The following is a 25,699-nucleotide window of genomic DNA, read 5'->3' as shown; positions in this document are numbered from 1 at the left end:
CGTATTTTGGTTTTCTATTACAGAAAGTAGGTTTATTAGCGGGAAGAATAAAATGCAGCTCTAGAAATTTTAACTTAATTCGTAAACCATGAAAGTAATGTAGAATCTTACTCAACCTGTATCATATTAATATTTGAGCTTGGAAAGATTAACACGTCACAATTTAATTCTGGACTCACAAAAGTCCAGAAACTCTCCGCACTGTGGGCACTTTCTGACAAAGGATTTGACCAAATTAAACATGCAGTTGTTATGAATATATGCCAAGGATGAAAAAATGAAAAAAAATGTTATCGAAAACTGGAAATTTAAACTCGAACAGTGGCCCATGGGCGAGAATGTTTAATTTCGATCAGAAATCATGTTTTGGAGGTTGTAAATGAATGAGTGTATGTTTATAAGCATCATGACACAAATTTCAACTCATTTTGACTTAATTCGACTAATTTGGAGCGATATTTAAAGATCTCGCCCATGGGTGAAAAACGTTTTGGCCCATGGGCGAGAATATTTACTTTTACTCAATATCTATATTTTGGAGGTTGTAAATGAATGAGTGTATGTTTATAAGCATCATGACACAAATTTCAACTCATTTTGACTTAATTCGACTAACTTAGAGCGATATTAAAAAATCTGGCCCATGGGCGAAAATTATGTTGGCCCATGGGCGAGAATATTTACTTTTACTCAAACTATATGTTTATCATGTTTTGGAGGTTGTAAATGAATGAGTGTATGTTTATAAGTATCATGAAACAAAATTCAACTCATATTGACTTAATTCGACTAATTTAGAGCGATATTAAAAAATCTGGCCCATGGGCGAAAAATATGTTGGCCCATGGGCGAGAATATTTACTTTTACTCAAAATACATGTTTCTTCCATGTTTTGGAGGTTGTAAATGAATGAGTGTATACTTATGGGTATCATGAAACAAATTCAACTAATGTTGACTTAATTCGACTAACATTGAGCGATATTAAAAAATCTCGCCCATGGGCGAAAAACATTTTGGCCCATGGGCGAGAATATTGACTCTCAAAATACATGTTTTTCCATGTTTTGAAGGTTGTAAATGAATGAGCGTGTGTTTATAAACATCATGACACAAATTTCAATTCATTTTGACTTCATTCAGCTAATTTAGAGCGATATTTAAAAATCTGCATTATTTACGGTAACATGGATTAGCTAATAGCGCATTGCCGGGAGACCCACATTCACACGATCACTCAACCATACCCATTTCCGGTTGAGCCACACGATTTTCAACTCTTGTTTTCTTAAAAGTGGCATTCCCGGGCTATAACTATCAGCACACCCCAATCCGACCATCGGTCATTAATTATTACCTGTCATGAGCTATCAGTTGTATTGAAAGCTCTCGCTTATTGTTTCATTACTTAATTGTTTCACGGATAGGTATGTAGTCACTCAAAATTCACCATATGTGCGTGACTGTCCTCTCCGACGTCCGCGCCCACCTCTCAACCTCGCTCAGCCTGCCTTGCCCCCCTCAATGCTCCCATACCACCCCTTCACCCCACCCACCCTAGAAGGACTTACATGGTCCCTTCATACGTTGGCGATTGTGCACAAATTTAGCCATCACTTAAAAACACAAGTACATTGTATCCTACTATTATAAACCTGGTATATCTAAATTTACTTCAAATGTTTTGAGACTTACGTACCCTCTCAAGAAGACAAAACTGTGAAACCCGTGAAGGTCCGAGTTAGAATTGGCCTTCAGTAACCCATGCTTATCGTAAGAGGCGACTAACGGGATCGGGTGGTCAGGCTCGCTGGCTTGGTTGACACATGTCATCGGTTCCCAATTGCGCTGATCGATGCTCATGCTGTTGATCACTGGATTGTGTGGTCCAGACTCGATTATTTACAGACCGCCGCCATATAGCTGGAATATTGTTGAGTGCAGCCGAAACTAAACTCACTCACTCGCTCACTCACTCCAAACTGTGAAAATTAGGAACACCTCTAGCTACCAACAATGTCAACAAGAACATAATGGAGTCCCTGCATCAATACATCTTCAAGACTAAACGAATTGATAAATTATTCTAGACCAATATCTGTAGACAAATAATGAAATGTAACTGCAAGTTCAAGGTTCCTAGGCACGTACAATGCACATTTACCCTACCTCATGTAATAATGTCTATCTCTGATTGATTCACGAGACAAATGGTGGACGGAAAAAAGTCATGGAAAAAAAGTCATAGAAAAAATAACTATTATAAAACATCATGTTCTCCAGTTATTTACTTTGTTTATACTATTTCACTTTCAAGTTAATTATTCCTTTAGTGTGACGCTGTAAGCAATTGGATCTTATCAAAACAGGAGAAATTAACAGATTATTATTTGTTTAGTTCTTAACGGATTGTGGGATTAAAAGTCACAAGTCACATGATTGTTTGTTTAACTAGCTTTGAACTCATGGGATTATCAGTTAATGCTTTTTACTCAAATGGCTTCCTTCTAGCAGATAATATAAGACACGCTGGTCGTAAGTCTGTGATCCAAACTCTTCACGGCATTGGCTGGAACATTCGGTTAAATAAAATGTGCTAGGACAACTGACTGATGTAGTGCTGTTGCAGATGAAAGTGTTATGATGATAGTGCATTTTCTGATGTCATGTATTTTACTTGAATGATTACATTAAAGGTCACATGCAACGTAAAACACAACTTTGCAGATTCTGATACCTTTCGGTATGGACTTACCGAAACAAATCGTCAAAAAATGCAAATTCAACTTATAAAGTTGAAAAATAACGCGATGAAAAAAAACGCGCGAAATCGGAGTTCAAACGTTTCACTAAATTTCCCCCGACTTTTCTGGGGAAAACGGGTTTCAACAGCTGGGCTGCGCTCATAGCATTTGCGCAGTGAAATAGGTTCGCGCAGCTTGGAAGCGGGTTGTCCGGTGAATACTCGGTGAAGGCTTTGGTGTGAGCTATTTTTCTTATGTTTTGTTGATATCTCACAGGCGCGAGCTTTTTTATATGTTATGACAGTAAATTAACTGTTTATAAAATTTCATTTGTCTATTTCACCACACGTTCTTCTTACCGAGTCACTTTCTCAGTTCGATACTTAAAAGCAATGTCATTATTTAGCGTTGACAGAATTTCTAACTGTGATATAGATATATCGTTGTCACAGACAAAACTCAATGTCTTGTTTCATTGACACCTGTGTGTCTGCCTGCCTGCTAATGACAATATTCAATACACAGCTGCTATCACTGACCACATGCAATTTTTGAACTTAACACCAATCAGGCTATACACCATAAACAAAATGCATTGATTTATGGCCCGAGTTCGATCTCTGTCACATTATGTAATTACACAGACAGGCAGGTGTGATACTTGAACATATGACATGTTATGATGTCTGTTGATTGCAAAATGTTATACACAAGAAATGAGCATGTATTTACAAAACCCAACATATCTCTAAACACACAAAGAGTCCTGAGTGTATCGGCAAATGACCCAGCCAATGTCTTTGTTACACTTGAGTGCACACCCACCCGCTCTGACTGGGTTCGGTATCCCGGCTGCTTCGTTTCTTGGGAAGTAAACCGAAGTACACAATATTGCACTTTTGATTTGCGATTGTACGCTTATAATTTTGTTTATATGTTTTTTCATAACCAGCAATGTATATTATATGTCATGAATAAGTGATAATTGTGTTTTAATTATGTTTGATTTTTTGGTTGCATGTGACCTTTAATTTTATAAGTTAGGTTCAAATGTGGTAGTGCTGTTGATGATGATATTGTTATGACTTGTTACAATCCTGACCATTTTTGAGTTTATGACTTTTTTCCTATGACTTTATTCCTACCCAAATCTATGACTTTTTTCCATGACTTTTTTTCCTATGACTTTTTTTCTACAACCGAACAAATTACAATGTATGCCGGGTGCACGGTTGTGCACTGCTTGGGTGTTGTTGTACAAATCATCAGGCAGAATAAATCATTTATATCCCTCCCCATGGAAAAAACCGGTATCTTCCCATAAGATAGACCTCCCAAAAGACAGACCGCTTAAAACAGCAATTTTATGGTTGGTTGCATAAGGCTTAATGAAGCTGTGCCCTTGATAATATGCATCCACGGCAGTCAGTGAACCGTGAAGCAGTGGTTCAAATCGGTGTCCTCCCATTTGTGAGAACTCCCAGTTGTGAGACAAATTGATTAATGGTTCAGTGCACACAGGTGGTGCTTCCCCATCCCTACGATGAAAGTGGGAACAGCCCTGTTGCTGAAGAGTACCCGCAAGAGGCATAGTTCATTAATGAGTTAATTAACACAGAAGACATTGTTCGTTGAAGAGCATTTATTGTTTTCAATAGATACTGAAATACTGAAAAAGATTATCGTGAACTGGTGATATATTCTACTTGTTGAAGGCCTGCCATAATGGTGATCGGAAAGAGCAGTCAAAGGTTAATAAATACATTTGGATTAATTATAGTTACAACAGTTATTGCTAGATTTTTCAAACACGTAAATCTGAGTAGGTAAATTAATTTCTCTTACAAATGATCACGAAGTTACCTACACAAAGTGTTTATTTTTTACAGCCATTTATCTGAGTAGGTTAATAACTTAATCTTTTCGAGTTTCATTAAGTTACCTCCACAAGATTCAGTTAAATAGCTAATCCATAATTAGCTGGGATTAATCCATTCTATCAGATAGGGGAGTAAGGTGTGTTTTCTTTGCTAATTACGTACTCCACTGTCTCACAACTGGGAGTCTCACAACTGGGAGTTCTCACAAATGGGAGTAGACCTTCAAATCGATTAGTCAGTACCATGTTAGTGAAATATATGACTGAATTTCATGCTATATTTACATGAAGAGAGATTTAATATATTTTTGCCTAAGGTTATATATTTATATGGTTTTATAAAAATCTTTCTATGATGTATATTTTGACCCTCTAGATAACAGTGTCTTATAAGCTTGTTAAGGCTGGATGTATGTAAAACATTATGTGTTTATTTTATATGAATTTTATATCTTGTTTACGTACATGGGACACTTTAAAAAAACTATGTCTATCTGTCTGTCTGTCTTTAAACATTCGATAAGATAATTTCTGTTTACTATTGTGATGCGGTGTATATGGGGATTTTTGTTTCCCGTTTTATCCACCTAGCCGAAGGCGTCAGTGCCAGTTTGCTACTACTTATGATAGGAATTAATTTGACGTTTTTGTGTATCCAGTTCTTATGTATTCTGTTATATTATATATGTACCGGTGAGGTATTAATAAAACAAGCAATGTTTTGCTTGTTTACCAAACCAGATTTTCTGAGAATATAAATATATTTAAAGCATATGTTCAAGATTGAAATACAATATGAACATGCACACAATAGTAAAATTGAAAGGCACATCTTGCCAAACAAGGTTTTCAAGAGCATATACGCATAACTGTGCACGTCTTGAGAAAGGTCAAAGTTCCTATTCCTATCTCAGTAAACAGGGTTGTTCAATGAAACATATATACAAATGTACACACCAATTTTGCATGACAAATAAGTTAATGCACAAAAGAGAATTTAATACCATTTCGACACCTTATAATACAATCAATTCGAGATTTCCTTAGAATGCACGATATTTGGCTCCGCGATAAGCGTAGTCAGTCGTTTTAAAAAACACACTCACGAGCACCTGTACACCTACACCTAGCCCAGGGTGATTAATGGATTGTATATAGGGAAAGTAAAATACACTTGAAAGTCGTGGCTGTTTAACTCCAATACACAAGACCAACGGATGGCACACAACGACTTTTTCGGCGCAAATTGTCGCAGGCGCTTTGCGGAAATTACGTAACTGAACGCGGAGATACACTAAACGTCATCGTTCCGCTCCGTGACCTCGTCTTTGCGAGCTGCACTGATATACTCAACTGAGGTGAAACTCAGAATGATGAAATTGGAAATGAGGAAGAAACCAGCTAAATCAACATGTAGATGACAACACAATAACTTGAAAATCTCTCATGAATTCGTATGACAATGCAATATCTGTTGAGACCATGATAATTTGAACAACGGAGAAAGTTATATGGATATACAACTTCTTTATTATAATCAGGGAGACTCTATAATAGAGTATCCCTGTTATAATGTAAGCGGCGTTTCGGCGGTGTACCCCCAACGGTGACCGGACAAAATCCACCCGGACAAAATCCACCCAAAAATTGCCACCCCGGACAAAATCCACCTTTTCTTAACAAAAAAAAAAGGACAGAATCCACCCTTCTCAAATTGCTATTGTTAAAAGTTTTAGTGTGTCCTGATCTTTGATCAAGTTGTTTTTTCTCAAAAATGGACAAAATCCACCCTTCTCAAATTGTTATTGTTAAAAGTTTTAGTGTGTCCTGATCTTTGATCAAGTTGTTTTTCCCAAGCATTGTTTTGATAGGATTTACGTTTTCCTAATTGGCTGTTGTTCCTAGATGTTGTTTCAAACATTAAAGGTTTCTCCATTTGTCACATTTTGATCACTACTTAATCCTCTTTCTTGTATCATTAAGCAGTCTCACACTTTGAAAAGGATAGCATCGTGCGTGTCTCATCAACTGCTTTATTTTTCTGTCTCTCTTTATAATTTCGGCTTTTTATTTTATTTATATTATATTTTTAACTACTTTTATTCTAAAACTACCTAAGTTTAATCTCCCATAATTTACATTTTTTTGGGTATGGTGGTTTACCCCTATTACTACATTATTAATTAATTTATATATCAACCCCACCTACCCCGTCGGCGACATTGGCCACGCTAAAAGCCGACGTAAAACTTCAAATTTCGTTCGTTCGTGTCTCATCATTGGTCAGGTTGGTGAGCTCGTCGTTGTAGATGGTGCGCATCTGTGTTGACTCCTCCCTGGCTCTCTTCCTCAGGTTGCTGACAAACCGGACCTTCTGACTATCCTCTGGTGGCTGATTATGTTCTGTCATATTCCTTACAACATTGCCAACAGTTGTGACTCTTCCTCTGCATGTTGACTGAACACACTTCCAGTGTACACAAGACTGTCTCTCGACATTCTTAGTGTGAAGATAACCGTCAAATAGGACTTGGTGGCTACCTCTCCGTCACATAACAAACTCAACATTACGCGGACCAGCCATGTTGATGCCATGTTAGTTTGTTGTCAACAGCTATATACTATACCGAACTATCTCAATTTACTTTCTCGTCTCACCTTCTCATTTCCCTCCACTTCTCAATAATACTGTGTATCTTTTATCATGGCACTAAAACAACTTTTCAACACAATTTCAACATTTAACAACCTACACATTATCCAATTTATAAAATTGTTCTACTCACTAGAGGTTTATCTTTCATCATGAAACTAAAACAACTTTTAGCTAATCCCAAATTTCCTTGACACAAAACACTAAAGAACAGTTTAATCCCTCCCTTGATCCCATCTGTATACTCTATGCACTAATCTCTCTTTGGGTCAGTTCATTATGCCAGACAGGTAAATGCCGTTTGTTGTTTTTACTAATTGAAGGGGTTATGGGATTCAACCGGCAAACCAACATAAACATGCATGTCAATGCCGCTCCATAACAATAATACAATTACATAGATAGTGATATACACTGTGTGCAAAACATAATGTGTGCAAATGATAATGGAAATCCACAAGGGCAATATTAAAAATATTGCATGCAACTTACTCTCTGGATCAGGACACACTAAAACGGTTACATACCTGGAAGTAGACATTTGTGATGTTTAAAACAACAAACCAGTGGAGCATGTAAGGATTTTCAAGTCCACTGCCTCCAGAGAACAATGGAGGTTCTATGTTATTTCAACCACATGGGTCATACAAAAATGTTAACTGGTAAATAGATGGAATACATCCACAAACCATTCCCAAGGTAAAAACAAAATACATAGCATAGTTTCGTTCTTACTTTTATTTCATAAGTCATATATATACAATAAAGTTCAATAAATATACACAAATATCACAAAAATGATATTGTCAACACTGTCATGTACAAGTATCAGGTATCACTATTTTATTTTATTAGTTCATTTACATTAATATTACATACATAAATTAAATAATAATATACACAAAGCATGATTAACATTGCATTCAGTACTTAGCACTAGGTCTACTGCATCACACTTCAAAGTCACACACTAAATGTCAGTTCACTGTAACTTCATTAGATGCGACACGGCATCAGCGTAAACCATGACACTCATGGCACCATCTCGGAGTTCTTGCTTCAGAGTCTCTAGTCTTGAGTTGACATGGATGTACTTCCTCCTTTTTGGTGGCGGTTTCCTCCCAGCAGCGTACTGAACAAGCTTGATTTCGTTCAGTTTCTGCTCTTTCCTGAGGAAAGACAACATCTCGAAGACATTGGGGTGAGCCTTAGAAATAATTTTCTTAAGGCGACCATGCCAACCTTCCAGGTGGTTATTGGTTCTTGGACCGGTGTTCTGGTAGTGGTTCCACGCTGTCTGGGGTATATGTCCTTCCACCCACTGGGTGGTCACGTAGTCGGCGAGACGGAGGCAGCGAGGGTCGTCAGGCATGTCTGCAAGTGCGTTCAGCCACACGTCGTCTACCTGGAAGCACAAGATTATTTTATGAATACATAATTTGTGATTATTGATCATCAGCCGCGAAGTACACAAAATGAATGACATAGTTTAAGCATAGTAATATATGATTTATAATAATAAAATCCGATTCCAATTCAGGCGCAATGCAATGCAATACTTACATCTGTCACGGGCACCAAAGGCAGTACAGCAGCACGCCTTACGAAGCGGGTGATGTCTTCGTCGTGGTTGTAGTCGCCCTGAAGGCCAACCCCTTGTGTCTTCTTCCACACACACTGTGTGTAGTGGAATAGACACCCCCTCCACAGCGTCGTCGGGAAGTTGACGGAGACGGCATTCTTCGCTGCAGTTTCGAAGTCCATCTGGAATGATTAAAATGTGGAAATAATGAATACGTTTACCATGTTTTACTAATGATAAGTTAAAGTTCAATAAATTATTATATAATTAATAATAATGAATAACGAGTTATGTAAATCAATTTACCTGGAGGTTGAGGTGACATCGTCTTGCTTCCACTGCTTCCTTCAGGAGACGGAAGGCAGTCGTAAGTAACAGTCGCCTTGTCTGGCAGCAAGAAGAAGACCAGCGGAAACATCTGACCACCAACCATAGCATGGAGAGTGTACAGCTGCAGGAAGAGTGATGGTGAGACATAAAAGGTTCCGTCACCATACACAACTTCGGCAGCACAAAGATGTTGCATGTTCACCGTTGTCGTCATGCCAAGGATCTTATCGTCGTCGCCATCGTTGATGATGACAAAGGGCTCGCCAGCGTTGGTTGTTTTGAACTCGTCTGGGATCACGATTTCTCGTCGGGAAGATGGGATGGGTGGGAAGGTGGATCTTCGGGCCTGGTACAGTCTGTTCTTGACGGTGTCGTACGTCGGCATTTCTGCGATGAACGACCTGTTCTCTTCCGTCCAAGGACCATCGCTCACTGAGGCCAGAACCTCGTTGTACAGCGTCGGTATCGGACCCAGAGATGACTTGGCCACCATCTTCATCCTGTCCAGTGTCTCTCTGACCTGTAAATAAGATATAACCAAAATTAATGTAATGTTATGGCTGCATAAATCTAATGAAGTGCTTTTCGAGCACATTTGTCTAAAATTGTGCAAATAATGAACAAATGTAGCAGAGCTTTATACCATTTTAATATTATAATTTATAGATACATTTACGCACAACATACCTTTATCTCATTATGGACAGGTCCATGGTTATGTGGGCTGGGATGCTTGGTGATGATGTCGTTCACAGTAGAGACAGTCGCAGCACATGTCTTCTCCTGGCATTTCCAAGATGCCCATGAAGCATCGTTGCGTCTTCGATTCAATCGAAACACAAAGCCTTCAACAACTAGATAACGTCCACCACGTGAAGTCGGGAGAAACTTATAGTCTAACTGCTGGTTTGCCATTTTTGACAGTGATAGATTCTTGGTGGAATTACCATGATATATACCCAATCTAAATTCTATAGTTAATTTGTGAGTTGATATCAATCAAATAATCATAATTGTGTTATTTGTCATTTAACTAGTGAGTTCATATCAGCAACTATGTTCATAGTTAGAACTAGTGAGTTCATATCACTAATTAGTGAACTCCGAGTTCACTCACCAGTTCAAGTTTTAGTGTCACCCATCTCATTAATCCTTTAAAACAACATGTATCTACCTCGGCCGAACATCAAAGGATTTTTACTGTAATAACAAATGTCTACTTCCAGGTACGACACCATTGAGTTTATGTTTTAACTGTTTGCTCGATCTTGGTTTCAAGTTTCTTGTCAGTTATTCATAGGGGGAGCAGAGGAAGCCCAAAAGCCCGTCGTATCCACCTCTGTACCTCTGGGAGTAACTCAGTTAGTTACATGGGAAATCTATAATCCTGTTTTGATCAAAGTGAACATTATGAACACAAACTGTGAGAAGCCGAAGTCAATAAACATTAGTATTCTGATCAAAGTATTTCTGCACAAAAAGTAACAAACTCATAATTAGTGTTAAAATATACCACTAACCACTAATTTGAAAACATCTCGTTAGTCTATGGGATAGGTCTATTACGTCAGTGGGTAAAACTAGGTTTGTAATCACAGTCACGCCTGATTGGTCCAAAGTTGTCTGATAATCGGCGTGTCTAACAAATGGGATGTCTAACTTATGAGAGCAAAAGCATACATGGATTTGGAGACCCCCTTTTTCATCTCGGTTAAATGTGTGTTTAGCAATAATAAATCCTCAATAAAAAAACCCAACTTGCTTATGTATACAGGATGTACAGGAGGACTGCAACAGTCACAACATTCTCTTCCCACAGAGGTTACTCCTGTCATATCTTCCTACATAACCTCTGTTCTAATACGGCCATATTTCCCGGTCCTCGTAAAATCCCCTAGCGGCAAAAGATCGCAACACGAATTATCTCCCTTCTTTCTATCCAATCAGAACACGTGTTACATCGACTTAGATTCAATTTGACTAACACAAGCAAATGCGGGGCCACAAATATCCCCCATCTGCCGGGGAATTGTGTTGATGTTACACACAAGACGTTTAATGGCTAGCTTGTTCGTTGTCAACGAGGGCGATGGAGACGCCATTGATACGCCATTACATGACTGAGTTCTGTCTAGAAGAAACGTTTGCGCATCGCGCTCGGGAAGAGGTTCTAGTTTTCCCGAAGCATACGGAAATTACCGAGGCCTTGCGAATGATCACTTTTGAAACAACGTCGCTGATTGCACAACTAAATCGGCTTGTCTCCAATCACGAGCCTTGAACGCTGACACCAAGAAAGGGTCGTATTAGAACAGAGGTTATGTAGGAAGATATGACAGGAGTAACCTCTGTGGGAAGAGAATGCAGTCACAATTGATTGACATGAGAGTGACGATGAGAGCTATCGGGATAGGTTTGTATGTTGAGGTACACTATCTTCTTATAAGTTTTCATTACTATCAATGCATCCCGCTAATATATGATAACATTCATGATAACAGCACTCCATGTCCAGCTCGTTAAACAACACAATAAAAATACAATTATTATAATAGACTCACTCAGCGGGCCCCAGCCGTTAAAACACCAAAATAACCAAATAAATGAAATACTAAAATTCACCAAGAATCTGCACGCCTCAGGTAAAAAAGTAGAGTGCAAAAGTGAGAACCGCCAAAACAGTGCCAATCTTAGTCTGCTAAATAAATCAGAACGGTCTCAGTGTTAGCATTGCCATATTGTGTGTACTTTGCATGTTTATTTATGTGGAATTGCTTCATATTTCTATTTAAATAGGGGTTTGTGGGATGGGGTGGGTGGGGGGTGTACTCCCCTAAAACCACGTGCGAAGAATAGCCGTGACGGGCAGACGGGAATTACAAAATAATTGATCACAAAATATTAAAACGAAACGTGCGAACCTGGGTAGGTACACCTCGCAAGTGTGGGGTTGCCCACGATAGAATTTATTCAACAATGACAACATACCAAGTGTCACGTAGAATAAAAACACAGTTTGCATTTTTTTCCTTTGTGAGAAGGTTTGACAATGCCCTTAGCTCCTGAGTGGTGACGTGTGACGTCCTGGACCGCAGGAGGTTTATGCCCGGACTGTCGACTGTCGACAGTCCGGGAAAAGGGAGGTGATGTTCTACATGAGTGACTTCACTCCCAGTGTTCTCGAATTAACAAACTAATTAAAACAGAGTGTGATATATATAGTAGACAATATATTTATTCAGTCAATATAACAACATGCATGTATCATATGTCACATAATATAGCATATTTGTTCATATATTTCATAAATATAAATATTCATATAAATAAGTAATTTCTGCAGGTGTATAAGTAATAAATATATAAAAGATGAGTCCAGTTATTTCTTCTTGCCAAAAGTCGTTTATATGTGCACTAAAGTAATCTGAATGTTCAGCCAAGATGAAGCAACTCTGACACATGGTCTGTGTAATTCAAGTCGGTAAGTCTGTCGGCAAGAAGGTCGGCCTTCAAGGATGCAATCCTAGCGTCGATGATTCGGTAGCGACGTCTACGGACGAGTTCTCTCTGCTGTCCTTGGATCTGCTGAATTTTTACTTCAGTAGATGACTGTTCTTTTTGTAGCATTCGCACAACCTCAAATACATTGTGATGTGTCTTCATGGCATACCTTCCAACCTTCCAAATTATTGTTAGTTCTGTGTCCATCATTTTCAAAATGACCTCTGAATGTTGTCAATCAATGTAACCCGCACCATAGCATTTGCCATTTTGACAGTGGTAACAAAATATTCATGATCTATTATATATACCCACATGCGAAATGTTTACAAAAGCATTTCGATAATCCTTCTACTCCGTTTCTCATGTTGTTGCATGTTAAAATCCAAAATGGTAATCCTTCCACTCGCATAACGTAAAATAATAATCTGTTTTTGCAACCTTAATTCTCTTGCAAATTGTTAAAACGACATTCTCTTTAATCTACTTAATTCATTTACTCATGATACGAGCATAGCTGTAGCCGCCATGGCCACTTGCAACCACTAAGCAAACATTCTCACACCGTCACGGTATGTTGACCACGCGATGTCGACATTCCGGGTTTTTTGTTTTGTCGACAGTTAGGGACATCCTATTTTTTATTCGACAGATCGGGCTGACACCGGGCAGGAAGTGACAGTGTATTGATTTCTCTCCTTAATTACCCAGTTGGGGCTCCCTAATTAACCCGTCGGCGAAATTGGCTTACGCCAGAAGCCGACGTTAAACATTTAATTTCGTCGTCGTCTAATTAACCTTTATTTGTTCTGAAGCAGCATAGACTATTTATTTTATTTGGAAGTGGTTATTGGCAAATGTCAATAGGATTGACAAGACATATTTCAATACAGTTAAAGCTCTCACAATACTGTTTATGTTACAAGAATTACAAATTAAAAGTAATATTTCATATTCAACAATTTCTTAATTTTGACTGTTCCGACGTGTATGTTTTGATATTATCTGTTCGTACACGCATACCATTGACGAGCCACATTTCCAATTGCACTGAGTTATTTCGCATGTTGTACGTTAACAAATTAATAAATAAGCTACTGTACTGGGGCTTATCTTGCTGTGATTTCTGTTCTGTTTTATGAATCAATGTATCATTGAAGCAGTATGTCAGATACAGTTTCCAACACAATGTAGTACCTTTGTGTTGTTCTGCGAAGCCATATCACATAAAAATGATAGAACTCTGGATCATTCGCAGATTGTTGCGAAGCGGCATTTTTGACCATTTTCAGTCATCACTCGATCCTGAACTGGGTCACTAGTGTTATGCCCTTGGTGGTAAAAAACGATGCTTTTTCAGTGCTTCTGTATTCTCAAATCATCTACTATACAATATCACGTCATACTGTAGTTAGATAACTTGTTCCATGGCATTACTTCCTATGTTTTAAGTGCCTAGTGACTACATATGATGATGATTATGAGTTTAACGTCAGCTTCTGGCTGTAGCCAATAACGCCGACAGGGTAGGTGGGAGCTAAAGTATTAATTAATATGTCTATAATAAGGGAGAAACCGCCATACCCCAAAAATGTAAATGATGGGGTGTTAACCTAAGTGAATTTTGAATGAAAACGGCTACAAACATGATAATAAATATATGGCGGCGTCTGTAAATAATCGAGTCTGGACCAGACAATCTAGTGACCAACAGCATGAGCATCGATCTGCGCAATTGGGAACCGATGACATGTGTCAACCAAGCCAACGAGCCTGACCACCCGATTCCGTTAGTCGCCTCATACGACAAGCATGGGTTTCTGAAGGCTCATTCTAACTCGGACCTTCACGGGTAGACAAGCATGGGTTACTGAAGGCTCATTCTAACTCGGACCTTCACGGGTAGACAAGCATGGGTTACTGAAGGCTCATTCTAACTCGGACCTTCACGGGTTTAATTTGGAAGAAGAAACGTCAGAAACCCAAAATGAAAAAAGGTGAAGCAGATGATAAATGAGTGTAGATAATTGTAGGTATGACTAAGCTGATAGCAAGGAGTATAAATTGATAATGGTTTGGAATTAAGAAGATGGGTTCGGGGTATGGGGAAGGAAGGACTGGGGGCGAAAAGAAGTGAGAAGGTTATCTTAGCCATTATGTGTGTAGAAGGAGTAGGAGTATAGCTTATGAATTTGGTAGTACAGTTAAGCTGCAGCTGATAAAAATACAGGGTCCTAATAACCAAATTAAATTGGGTTACACTTTTACTGTAAGCATAAACGTTGACCTATGGGGCTTAAAGAGTCGAGGTAGGGCGGCTGCCGAGTTTGAGCACAGACAATCACTTTGGACTTATGGGTGGTCTCTGTTTTGTCATCACGTGGACTTATATGCTGATAACGTACACTGAAGTATACAGGCTTGACACTCTCAAACGTCATGATACTTGACAGCCCTGGCAATCACACGACACAAGCCAGCAGTGCATGATACAGAATGATACGGGCATGTTGGAGTAGTTACAGATATAATATACAGTTGGAGATAAAATTATGTAATCTGCTTTGAATGTATCTGGACGTCTGTGGTGAGTCTATCGGCAGTGTCTGGTTCGTGCAACTTGATTACTTGCCTGTAAGATAGATGAAAGTAATCGTGAGAGACCTTTATCATCTTTGTTCGCACTTTGTTCCAGTAACAATACGTTAAAATCTTGATAGTGTTCTGACACTTGTCCTCTATCTATTTTTTAATATCGTTCTAAGTTAGTTGAATTAAGTCAAAATGAGTTGAAATTTGTGACATGATGCTTATAAGCATACACTCATTCATTTACAACCTCTAAAACATAAATTTTGAGCGAAATTAAACATTCTCGCCCATGTGCGAGATTTTTAATATCGCCCTAAGTTAGTCGAACTAAGTCAAAATGAGTTGAAATTTGTGTCATGATGCTTATAAACATACACTCATTCATTTACAACCTCCAAAACATGAATTCTGATTGAAATTAAACATTCTCGCCCATGGGCCACTGTTAAATGAGCTAGTTTAAATTTCCAGTTTTCGAAACAACTGCATGTTTCATTTGGTCAAATCTCTTGTCATGAAGTGCCCACAGTGCGGAGAGTTTCTGGACTTTTGTGAGTCTGATTTGTTGACAAATTAAAAACCGGAAAAAAACCGTTCCGGTATTTCTTTCTGCAGTATACATGAAAATATGTTCATCCGTGTAACATTCAAGTTGAGTTGAGTTGACTTGGCTTTACGTCACATCGGCATTATTTCAGCCATATAGTGACGGGAACAAGTCTGCGTTCAGGAACATTTCAATTTTCACATTCAATTATCTATTTAATTGCTTCATTTATGTAATCAATATAATCCATTTTTTCGATTAGGGAATATCTATAAATGAGAGAAATATATCTACCCTCTTTTTCCACAGGAAAGGCGAATTTCAACCTTGGTTTTTCGCTGGAAATTGATGCAACGTTTTCCAGTGATCTAAATGAGAAGACTTCACCCGCCTATTTAAACTACTCAGCTGCATTCAAAGAAAAGGTAAGTAGGTGGATAATAAGTTTGCTGGGCCACACATTTGCTTTGCTTTTGTTGTCTTTGACCCAGGTGTTTGTGAAATGTTCATATTATATTTTCAGAGATTATAGGTTCCTGGTACTGACAAGGGACATGATTTACCAGTAGTGACAAGCGGACCACCCATGTGTGCCTATTCTTATATAGATGGTATAACTTACGTAAATTTACATAAACTTTAAACGTTAATCCCTACCGATTGTGTCACTAAATGCATTGGATTTCTTTTCAAATAGTCTGGTATTCTAATATGGCTTTTTTTCGTATGCTAGGACACACACGGAGAGAACGTCGTTTAACACCTGTCATGGAAAAAGCCGCTTTTAGCAATATTCCAGCAATATCACAGCGGGGGACACCAGAAATGGGCTTTACACATTGTACCCATGTGGGGAAGCAAACCCGGATCTTCGGTGTGACCACTGGTAGGGAACTTGGTCACAGTAAGAGTGGAGTCTTTGGGATTTTTGCGACGGAAACTTTGCGATATGTCACTGAGTCTTTGTGATTTTAGCATCAGCAAGGGAAGGGTAAGGTACGGTAAATGGCCTGTATGCCTACAAAATCAATATTACAAGAGAGTTGAATTCACATTTACTTACAATAGGTTTCCATCAGTAACAAGTAAATATTATGATGTTCAGAAAGCTACTGATAATCATGTACAACCATTAATTTTCACGAAATTAATCCTTTTTTAATAAATAATCGGTATATTATGAGAATATGACTCCATAAAGAAGTGTAAAAATAATACAAAGTGTTCCGATTAGGGTTTATTCCCTTTCATCATAAAGCTTGTGCTGTGTGATCAGCGAAAAAGAGCCTACATATCAATTTCCATGCATTGGTCTTATGTCACAGAAACTTTGTGATTACGAAATTGATGTAACGAAAAATTCACTCATTGTCACAGGTAATTCCCAATCACAAAAAGAAGTAGACGGGTTATGAATCGTCCAATCTGGTCCATGAATCCGATTTGGTAATGTCATTGTTAATGAGTTAACCAACATTTATTCATCTCATTGCCGTGACCGTTCGCCATTGACGACCTTGGCCTTGGTCTGCCAACCCCCTGTAAATTGCCCGCGTCCTCATTGACATCTTTTATTTATATCCGAATCCGATCTCTCTGTTAGTGTGTTTTTGTGCATTGCGTTTGGCTTGATCTTCGCTATTGATGTTAAATGACGCATTTATAACAAGAGCCAACAAAAAAGAGGGATCACTTTATCAATATTGCCTTAAATACATATTTTGCTAAAATTAGACCATGCACCCAGATTTTATAGAAAACATATGATATTATGACAATACTTTCTGAAAACACCACTTTAATGCTAAAAGCACAAAGCCCTCAATGTAATGACTTAAGACAGGATCTTTCACGCACCACTCACTTTTTGGTACATAAAAAAACACTGCATGTTGTAGTGTATACCTTGAAAACCAAATTGCGCATATCAAAATGGTACCTTTGATGGCACAATCTGATTGTCAAAGAGTTCCTCAAATAAACATTGTTGTGATTGTATTAACCACCTCTGCGATCAAGTCAACACCTGGTGTTTCCACCCCTCACACGGATAACATCTGCCAGTCTCCTCCTCATACTAACAATCAAGCGTCGAATTCTCAGCAATGGAATCCTTTGTCATTCCTCATAGAATGGCTGCGTCAAATCCTGCAGATTGTAACAGGAGGATCGCTAACTCAAACTTGGCGTCCAAGGCAGTCCGCAAAATGTTTTTTTGCAATCAATCAATCATCCTTTAGATTACCATAAGTTTACAAATACATGCAAAGCATCATGGGGGGTATTTTTCAAAAATATGTCACTTTTAGGCTATGGCTAAAAACAAATCCAGCAATTATGTACAGGTAAACTAATCATGTCATGTTGACAGACATTATAATGGAAATAAATTTACATAGATTTCTTAATTACTTCATATTATGAGTTTCAAATAGGGCTGCCATTTTATAATAGTTAGGGTTGTTTACATAATAATTCTTTAAATACATATTTCTGGAAGCAGTAAATTTATTACATTGAAATAAATAATGAAACTCATCTCCGAGTTGGGAGGGACATGACGGACAGAATCGTTTATTTGAGGGAATATTTTCCCAGCGACCTGTTTCAATAGGTAATTTAAGGTTGGCGGTTTTAAATTTGATTAAAATATTACAGTGCTTTGTTCCTAATTTACGTTCCAGTAAAGAGATATCATAATGAGATTTCATACATTCGTAGATAACAGCTTTAGAGGAAGATGTTATGGGGTTGTTAAGCAATTGAAGCGATTGATCTGAGATTCTAAGTTGGACAGCATTTTTGAACCAAGGAAAGGAAACTATATCTTGAGAGTGCCATATATTGGACATACCAATATTACCTAATATGGTTTTAATGTAATTGAGCCATTTATAGTTGTGGTTGTATTTCATTGAGTTTGTTAATGATATTTGATATAATGCTGTTAACGTAGAATTACATTTTCCGCATACTATTTTAGACCAGAAACACAACATGCGCAGTTTGATTTTATCAATAAGAGGTGATCTCCCTGTTTCACGATGCAACATATCTGTTGGGGTACTGCGTCTTAGGTTTAAAATATATCTAATAAAATCAGTATGAATCCTTTCAATTGCTTTTACATTTTCAAATCCCCATATATGTTTGATGGGGTTCATATCGGGGTTCCTTGCGGGCTATGGTAATGTTTCAATGGCGGTGATGTTTCAGATATGTTCAAAGACACATCCAAATCCGATTCACTGTCCTGATTGACGAATCATACCCCATCTACTCCATTTTGTGATTGGGAATTACCTGTGATAATCACAAAGTTTCTGTGACATAAGACCAATGCATGGAAATTGATATGTAGGCCCTTTTTCGCTGATAAAACAGCACAAGCTTTATGATGATAGGTGAGGTGAGGTGAAATTGGGTTTTACGTCGTGCTTGAGAATATTTCGCTCATATGACGACGTGCATGCGTGTGTATGTGTATGTGCGGCTGCTTGTACTAGCCCAGACTTAAGCTGGTTTTATAGTGCTAGCCCACTGAGATACCATGCCGCAGTGAAGCATGAATACCCCACTCAGACACAGTATACTGACTCCGAGCCGACCAGTCCTTGTTGTACCCATTAATGCCGAGCGCCAGACAGGGACCAACAAGTACCATACTTTAACGTCTTTTGGTATGACGTTGTCGGGGATCGAACCCACGACCTTCCGCTCTCCGGGCGGACGCTCTAACCACTACACCACGGAGGCGGTCTATGATGATAGGGGATAAACCCTAATCGGAACACTTTGTATCTTTTTTACACTTCTTTATGGGGTAATTTGTCATAATATATCGATTATTTATAAAAAAGGATTAATTTCGTGAAAATTAATGGTTGTACATGATTATCAGTCACTTTCTGAACATCATAATATTTACTTGTTACTGATGGGAACCTATTGTAAGTAAATGTGAATTCAACTCTCTTGTAATATTGATTTTGTAGGCATACAGGCCATTTACCGTACCTTACCCTTCCTTTGCTGATGCTAAAATCACAAAGACTCAGTGACATGTCACAAAGTTTCCGTCGCAAAAATCCCAAAGACTCCACTCTTACTGTGACCAAGTTCCCTACCAGTGGTGACGAGCGAACTCTTTAACCACACTTATAAATCTCAGATTTTCTCTGCAGTAAAGTAGGTTCCTGCAGAATCGGGTGGAGCTCTGCCGTGAGGTTAATGAATAAATAACTTTGTCTGTGAACGTGCTTCTCGAACACCTGGCTGTCCCTTTCTCTGCACTCCTCCCTCGTAACAAACAGTGAACTGTGTCAATATTTTAATGATAGTTTGTTAAACAACTTTATTACGGAGTACGTGCATTGCGAGGCGTCGGCTGCCAGTCTCATCCCAGTTGATTTCAACAGTAGTGAGTGAGTGAGTTTAGTTTTACGCCGCACTCAGCAATATTCCAGCTATATGGCGGCGGTCTGTAAATAGTCGAGTCTGGATTTCAACAGTTAATACCAAATATTGAAATTATATCTGAAGTATACCTTCGATCGGTTTATAAGTTGGATAGAACATGACCTGTGGGCATTATTAAAAAATGTTTTGGGCATTTCCCGTGGGAAGCGGGCTTACTTTTCAATAATGCCCGCGGGTCATGTTATAGTGAGTGAGTGAGTTTAGTTTGACGCCGCACTCAGCAATATTCCAGCTATATGGTGGACCAGACAATCCAGTGATCAACAGCATGTGTCAACCAAGCCAGCGGGCCTGACCACCGGATCCCGTTAGTCGCCTCGTACGACAAGCATGGGTTACTGAAGGTACATTCTAACCCGGACCTTCACGGGTTCATGTTATATCCTATACATAGCAATGTTTATCTCGGTCATAGCATTTTGCACAGGTTTACCCAATCTGTTCGGTTTACACTCACTTTATAACAGAATCCCTGCACGTGCCTAACGCATTCATCTTACACATGAACAGACCCGTGGAATTCCTGGTTAGTCATCAGCAACCCATGCTTGTTGTAAGAGGCGACTAACGGGATTGGGTGGTCAGGCTCGCTGACTTGGTTTATACATGCCATCGTATCCCAATTGCGTAGAACGATGCTCATGAAGTTTATCAAAGGATTGTCTGGTCCAGATTAGATTATTTACAGGCCGCCGCCATAAAGCAGGAATATTGCTGAGTGCGGTGTTAAAAACATTAATACACCGGGCAAGAAAGAAGATTTTGTTGTGCTTCATATAATGTACAAATCTGGTTGTGATGGGTTATCTTCCACGTGCAGGAATCAAATCAGCTCTGATTCGCAAGCGTTCTGTATGATTTCTAAGCCTAAACTTTTACATGTAACTAACTGTACAGGCGCAAATCAATACAATATTCTATTACCCGTATGGTGAAACATAACCAGTGTCATGTATATACCATTGTTTCAGTATTTCGTCGTCTGTAAAATGTATTACAACATTTCACACTCGTTTCGCATAAGTCGTATGCCACACTTGCTCGTGTAATAATCTCTATGTATGAGATCGGTTGCAGCTTGCCAGTCGGGCGTCATTACGTCCAAGAAATTAGCTCTAAAAGCAGCAATATCCGATTTTTAACGCCGTCATGTTCGGGCTAACCAATAATATTTGAACCTGAACTAGACCCTATAAGCAGGGCATGGTCGATAATGTAGCATTGTCTGATGCAAGACACTGGTGGTAATGCTGTGGTCGTTTTGACGGGCTGGTCGTATTTTGCATTTTTGTGTGATAAAAGTCTAACTAGGTTGGTTGGAACAGAAATGACATAAAAGATTAAGATTATTTTTCTTCAAACATTTTTTGTTGAAATATTGCCAATATGCGTATTGTTGATTAAGTCGGACGTGTCAGTGTTGAAGTTTAAAGTGTTTTATTCTTATACTAATGTGACCTACTTTGATTGCATTCTATATATGACTGTTGCTCAGATCGTTCCATTTCAGTTGTCAGAAACTGTGTATTTCTTGTCAGAAACTTGTATTTCTTGTCAGAAACTGTGTATTTCTTGTCAGAAACTGTGTATTTCTTGTACATCGTATTTTGCATGCTTTCTAATAGTGAGTGAGTATATTTTTACGCCGCTTTTAGCAATATTCCAGCAATATCACGGCAGGGGACACCAGAAATGGGCTTCATACATTGTACCCATGTGGGGAATCGAACTGGGTGTTCGGCGTGACGAGCGAACGTTTTAACCTCTAGGCTACCCCACCGCCCTGCTTTCTAATAATAAATTTGAACGCAGCTTGTCTTGTCATCCCTACTTGATCATCAACATCTGCTTGGTGTTTCAGATCTCACTAGCCTTTCTGGGTGTTCCTGGTTTTAGATACATCATTATTAATGAGTTTCGGTAAGATTATGTTCTGTTTATATAGATCACACGTGAACGTCAGGTTGAGAAATGGTATTTAGCAACATACGCTTGTCGTCTAAAAGGATCTGATAGTCAGGAGCGTTGACCTGGTTGATGTATGTCATCGCAACTACCGAATCTCGTTGATCGATGCTAATGATGTCAATCACCGAATTACAGTCTTTGAGTGGCATTTGGAAATGACACAAATAACGGGGAAATTTATGGATGTCAACTTTCGTAATGCGTGTCGCTTGTAAATGCCATTTGAATATGCTTCAAAACGTCATGTTGCTCATGTCATTCAAGTCATGTCATGACATGACTTGAATGAGTTTAGTTTTACACCGCACTCAACAATATTCCAACTATATGGCGCAGGTATGTAAATGATTACGTCTGGACCACACAATCCAGTGATCAACAGCATGAGTATCTATCTACGCAACTGCATACGATGACATGTGTCAACCAAGTCAGCGAGCCTGACCACCAGATCCCTTTAGTCGCCTCTTAAGACAAGCATGGGTTGCTGAAGACCAATTCTAACCCGGATCTTCACGGGTCGACATGACAAGACATTGTGTGAGTGTAAGAAGCGTGAATGAGCAAGATCACTAGGCTGTCCAGTGTGGGCTCTTTCCGTAACGTTGTTCCCGGTCTTACCAAAGGTTTGTGCACATGAACCAGACCTTCTATGCGTCATGTGCATAGTTTGAAACCTAAAGGTCTGCCTCATGTGCAGACACTGTTCTGAAGGCATTTTGGTTTTATCATTCAAAACTGCTCGCTCAATCACACCCAGTGCAAACTGGTCGTATCGCCTGAATACACCCGGAGATGAGTGCACGTGAAATCCGAAGTAGGTTTACACATACAAGACGGTGGTCAACGATTCAAAGTTCATTTTCATCTTTAAGAGAATCACATTTAGTTCCTTGTAAATCATCCATAGTTTTCTCACTTACAATAGTTGTCACGTTTAGTTCCTTGTTTAGTCCAAAGGTAAGTTCAAAAGTTTAGTTGATTAGGTTTTCAGTTACATTGCATAGCTCTCCACCATTGTTTTTTTCCACTGCGCAACATTTGGTATCAGAGCGTGGTTTCTCTGGTTAGAATATTCACTTATTTTTTTTGTATCAGCATTTAGTTCAGTTAGATTAGAATAAGACATAGAAATAGTTACTGTGAAACTACTATTCACTATGTCAGAGTACAAGCCAACTGCTAAGCGTATGGTAGAGGTTGCTCCTGGCGACATAGAACTGAGAATAGCCAAACTTAAGCATCAGAAGACTGTATCAAAGTCAGCTTTAACTAAAGCAAAGAACGAATTGTTGAATTTAGTTGAGATTGCGACTCCAGATCGTAAATCTGATAATGCTGAAGGGTTTCTTAGAACCAATGCACCTGTTAGTTCAGATGCAAATAGCAAGGCTGCAATATCAAGGTTATTTCATTCTGACACAAGTCATTCGCATGAGAACTGTTAAGGTTCACAACATGGTTCAGGCGTTAGTCAAGGTGACAATCCTCCTTCACCCAACATAGGCTATGTTCCACAAAAGTCAAATGTGGTTAGTAATCTTCCACACGTTTTGCTTAACACCGAAGGGTGTTATTCCTCTTCAGGTAAGTCATCTAGGCAGCACAATTTAGGTGAAGACATGTGGAAACAATTGGAGCGAGTATCAATTCCAGTATTTTATGGTGACACTGGAGAATATGAAGGCTGGAAAGCTGCTTTCATGGCATGTGCTGATAAAGCCCCAGCCACAAATGAGTGTAAGCTTCTGCAGCTTAAACAGTATCTTTCTGGTGGAGCAGCACAACGTGTAGGTAAGCTAGGCCACAGTGCCTCAGATACTGATGTGGCCTTAGAAAGGTTGGATAGAAAGTATGGCGGCAAACGACGTCAGATAGCACTGAAACTGGAAGAAATATATAATTTCAGGCCAATAAGACCAGGGAATGCTAAAGATTTGGACAATTTCGTTGACATGCTTGATGTAGCTGTGGTCAGTTTGATGGAATCTGACAAGATAGAGGAACAGGGAAGTGGGTGTTTGTACAGAGCTAAGGCAAGGCAATGTCAGGTTTGTCATGGAACAGATCATGACACGTGGGGCTGTGCACAGTTCAAATCTCTTGGTCTACCTGAACGGTGGGATAAGGCAAAACAGTTAGGTTTATGCTTTCGCTGCCTTGACATCAGTCATCAGGGTCAATCATGCAGTAGAATTGTGAAATGTGGGCTTGATGGCTGTAAGGCAAATCATAACAGGTTACTTCATGACAACAGTAAAGTGACCAGGAACAATACGGCTGACAGTGGTACTTCAGAGGTTAATGATACAACCACAAGAAAGACTCACGAAAGCAGATCAGAGACAACCACTTTGTCAACTTCTAAACAGGAAGCACATTATCTTGCTCTTAGGACAAATCCTGTCGTTCTTAAGAATGGTAATCACAGAATGACTGTGAACGCATTGCTTCATGATGCTAGTACGCATACTTACATCAACGAGGATGTAGCATATGACTGACTGACTGAGTTTGGTTTTACGCCGCTTTTAGCAATATTCGAGCAACATCATGGCGGGGGACACCAGAAATGGGCTTCACACATTGTACCCATGTGGGGATTCGAACCCGGGTCTTCGGCATGACGAGCCAACGCTTAAACCACTAGGCTACCCCACCGCCCCTGTAGCATATGGACTTGGTGTGCATGGTAATAGACAACAAGTGTCGGTCAATGTCCTGAATAATAAACAGGAGACCTTTGACAGTATGCTAATTGATGTTGGCCTAGAGAGTATGGATGGTTCAGTAGACATGACCATTACAGCTTTGACAACTACCAAAGTAACAGGTAAAATGGAAGTTATTGATTGGCGTAAACATGTCAAGCAATGGCCACATTTGAGGAATATTCAATTGCCAGAGGTAAGTTCTCGGCCCTTAGTTGACATCCTAATAGGTATGGACTAGTTAGAGCTGCATTCTTCTCTCAAAGAAATCCGGGGGCTTCCAAGAGAGCCAGTAGCTAGGTTGACACCTTTAGGGTGGACTTGTGTGGATCAGATACCAGGTTTAAACAGGCATGCAACACATGTTGCAGGTTCATTCTTCATCAGGAATACAGAGGTAGAAGCAGATATAAATCTTGAATCTTTGATTCATTCATTTTGGGAATCTGAAAGCATTTCGGGCTCAACAGTTAGAAGTCTTGATGAGGATGTTGCAGTTAAAGCTGTAAAACAATCTCTTGTGTACAAAGAGGACAGATATCAGGTTGGCATTCCATGGAGGAGGGTCGTGATAGTCTGCAAAACAATTATGACATGGCATACAGCCGTCTTGTCAATATAGAAAAGAAGTGGTCAAAAGATCAAACCATTTCAGAAGCCTACAATCACGTCATAGAACAGTACAAACAAAAGGGCTACATCAGAAAAGTACC

General features: G+C 39.1%; 1 protein-coding gene across 1 annotated transcript in view; it reads left to right on the top strand.

Annotated features, from left to right (window-relative positions):
• The window catches only part of LOC124256314, a 57,475-nt gene that overhangs the window by 7,271 nt on the left and 24,505 nt on the right, over positions 1-25,699 (top strand). The window contains exons 3-4 of the mRNA XM_046690292.1: positions 16,138-16,253; positions 22,169-22,227. Coding sequence (XP_046546248.1) covers positions 16,138-16,253; positions 22,169-22,227 — 175 coding nt within the window. The remainder of the gene's footprint in view (positions 1-16,137; positions 16,254-22,168; positions 22,228-25,699) is intronic.

The sequence above is a fragment of the Haliotis rubra genome, unplaced genomic scaffold (genome assembly GCF_003918875.1).
Source record: "Haliotis rubra isolate DU_JTF1 unplaced genomic scaffold, ASM391887v1 Scf624, whole genome shotgun sequence".
Lineage (NCBI taxonomy): Eukaryota > Metazoa > Mollusca > Gastropoda > Lepetellida > Haliotidae > Haliotis > Haliotis rubra.
The sequence above is the reverse complement of the archived record's forward strand: the minus strand, read 5'-3'. Positions and strand labels throughout refer to the sequence as shown.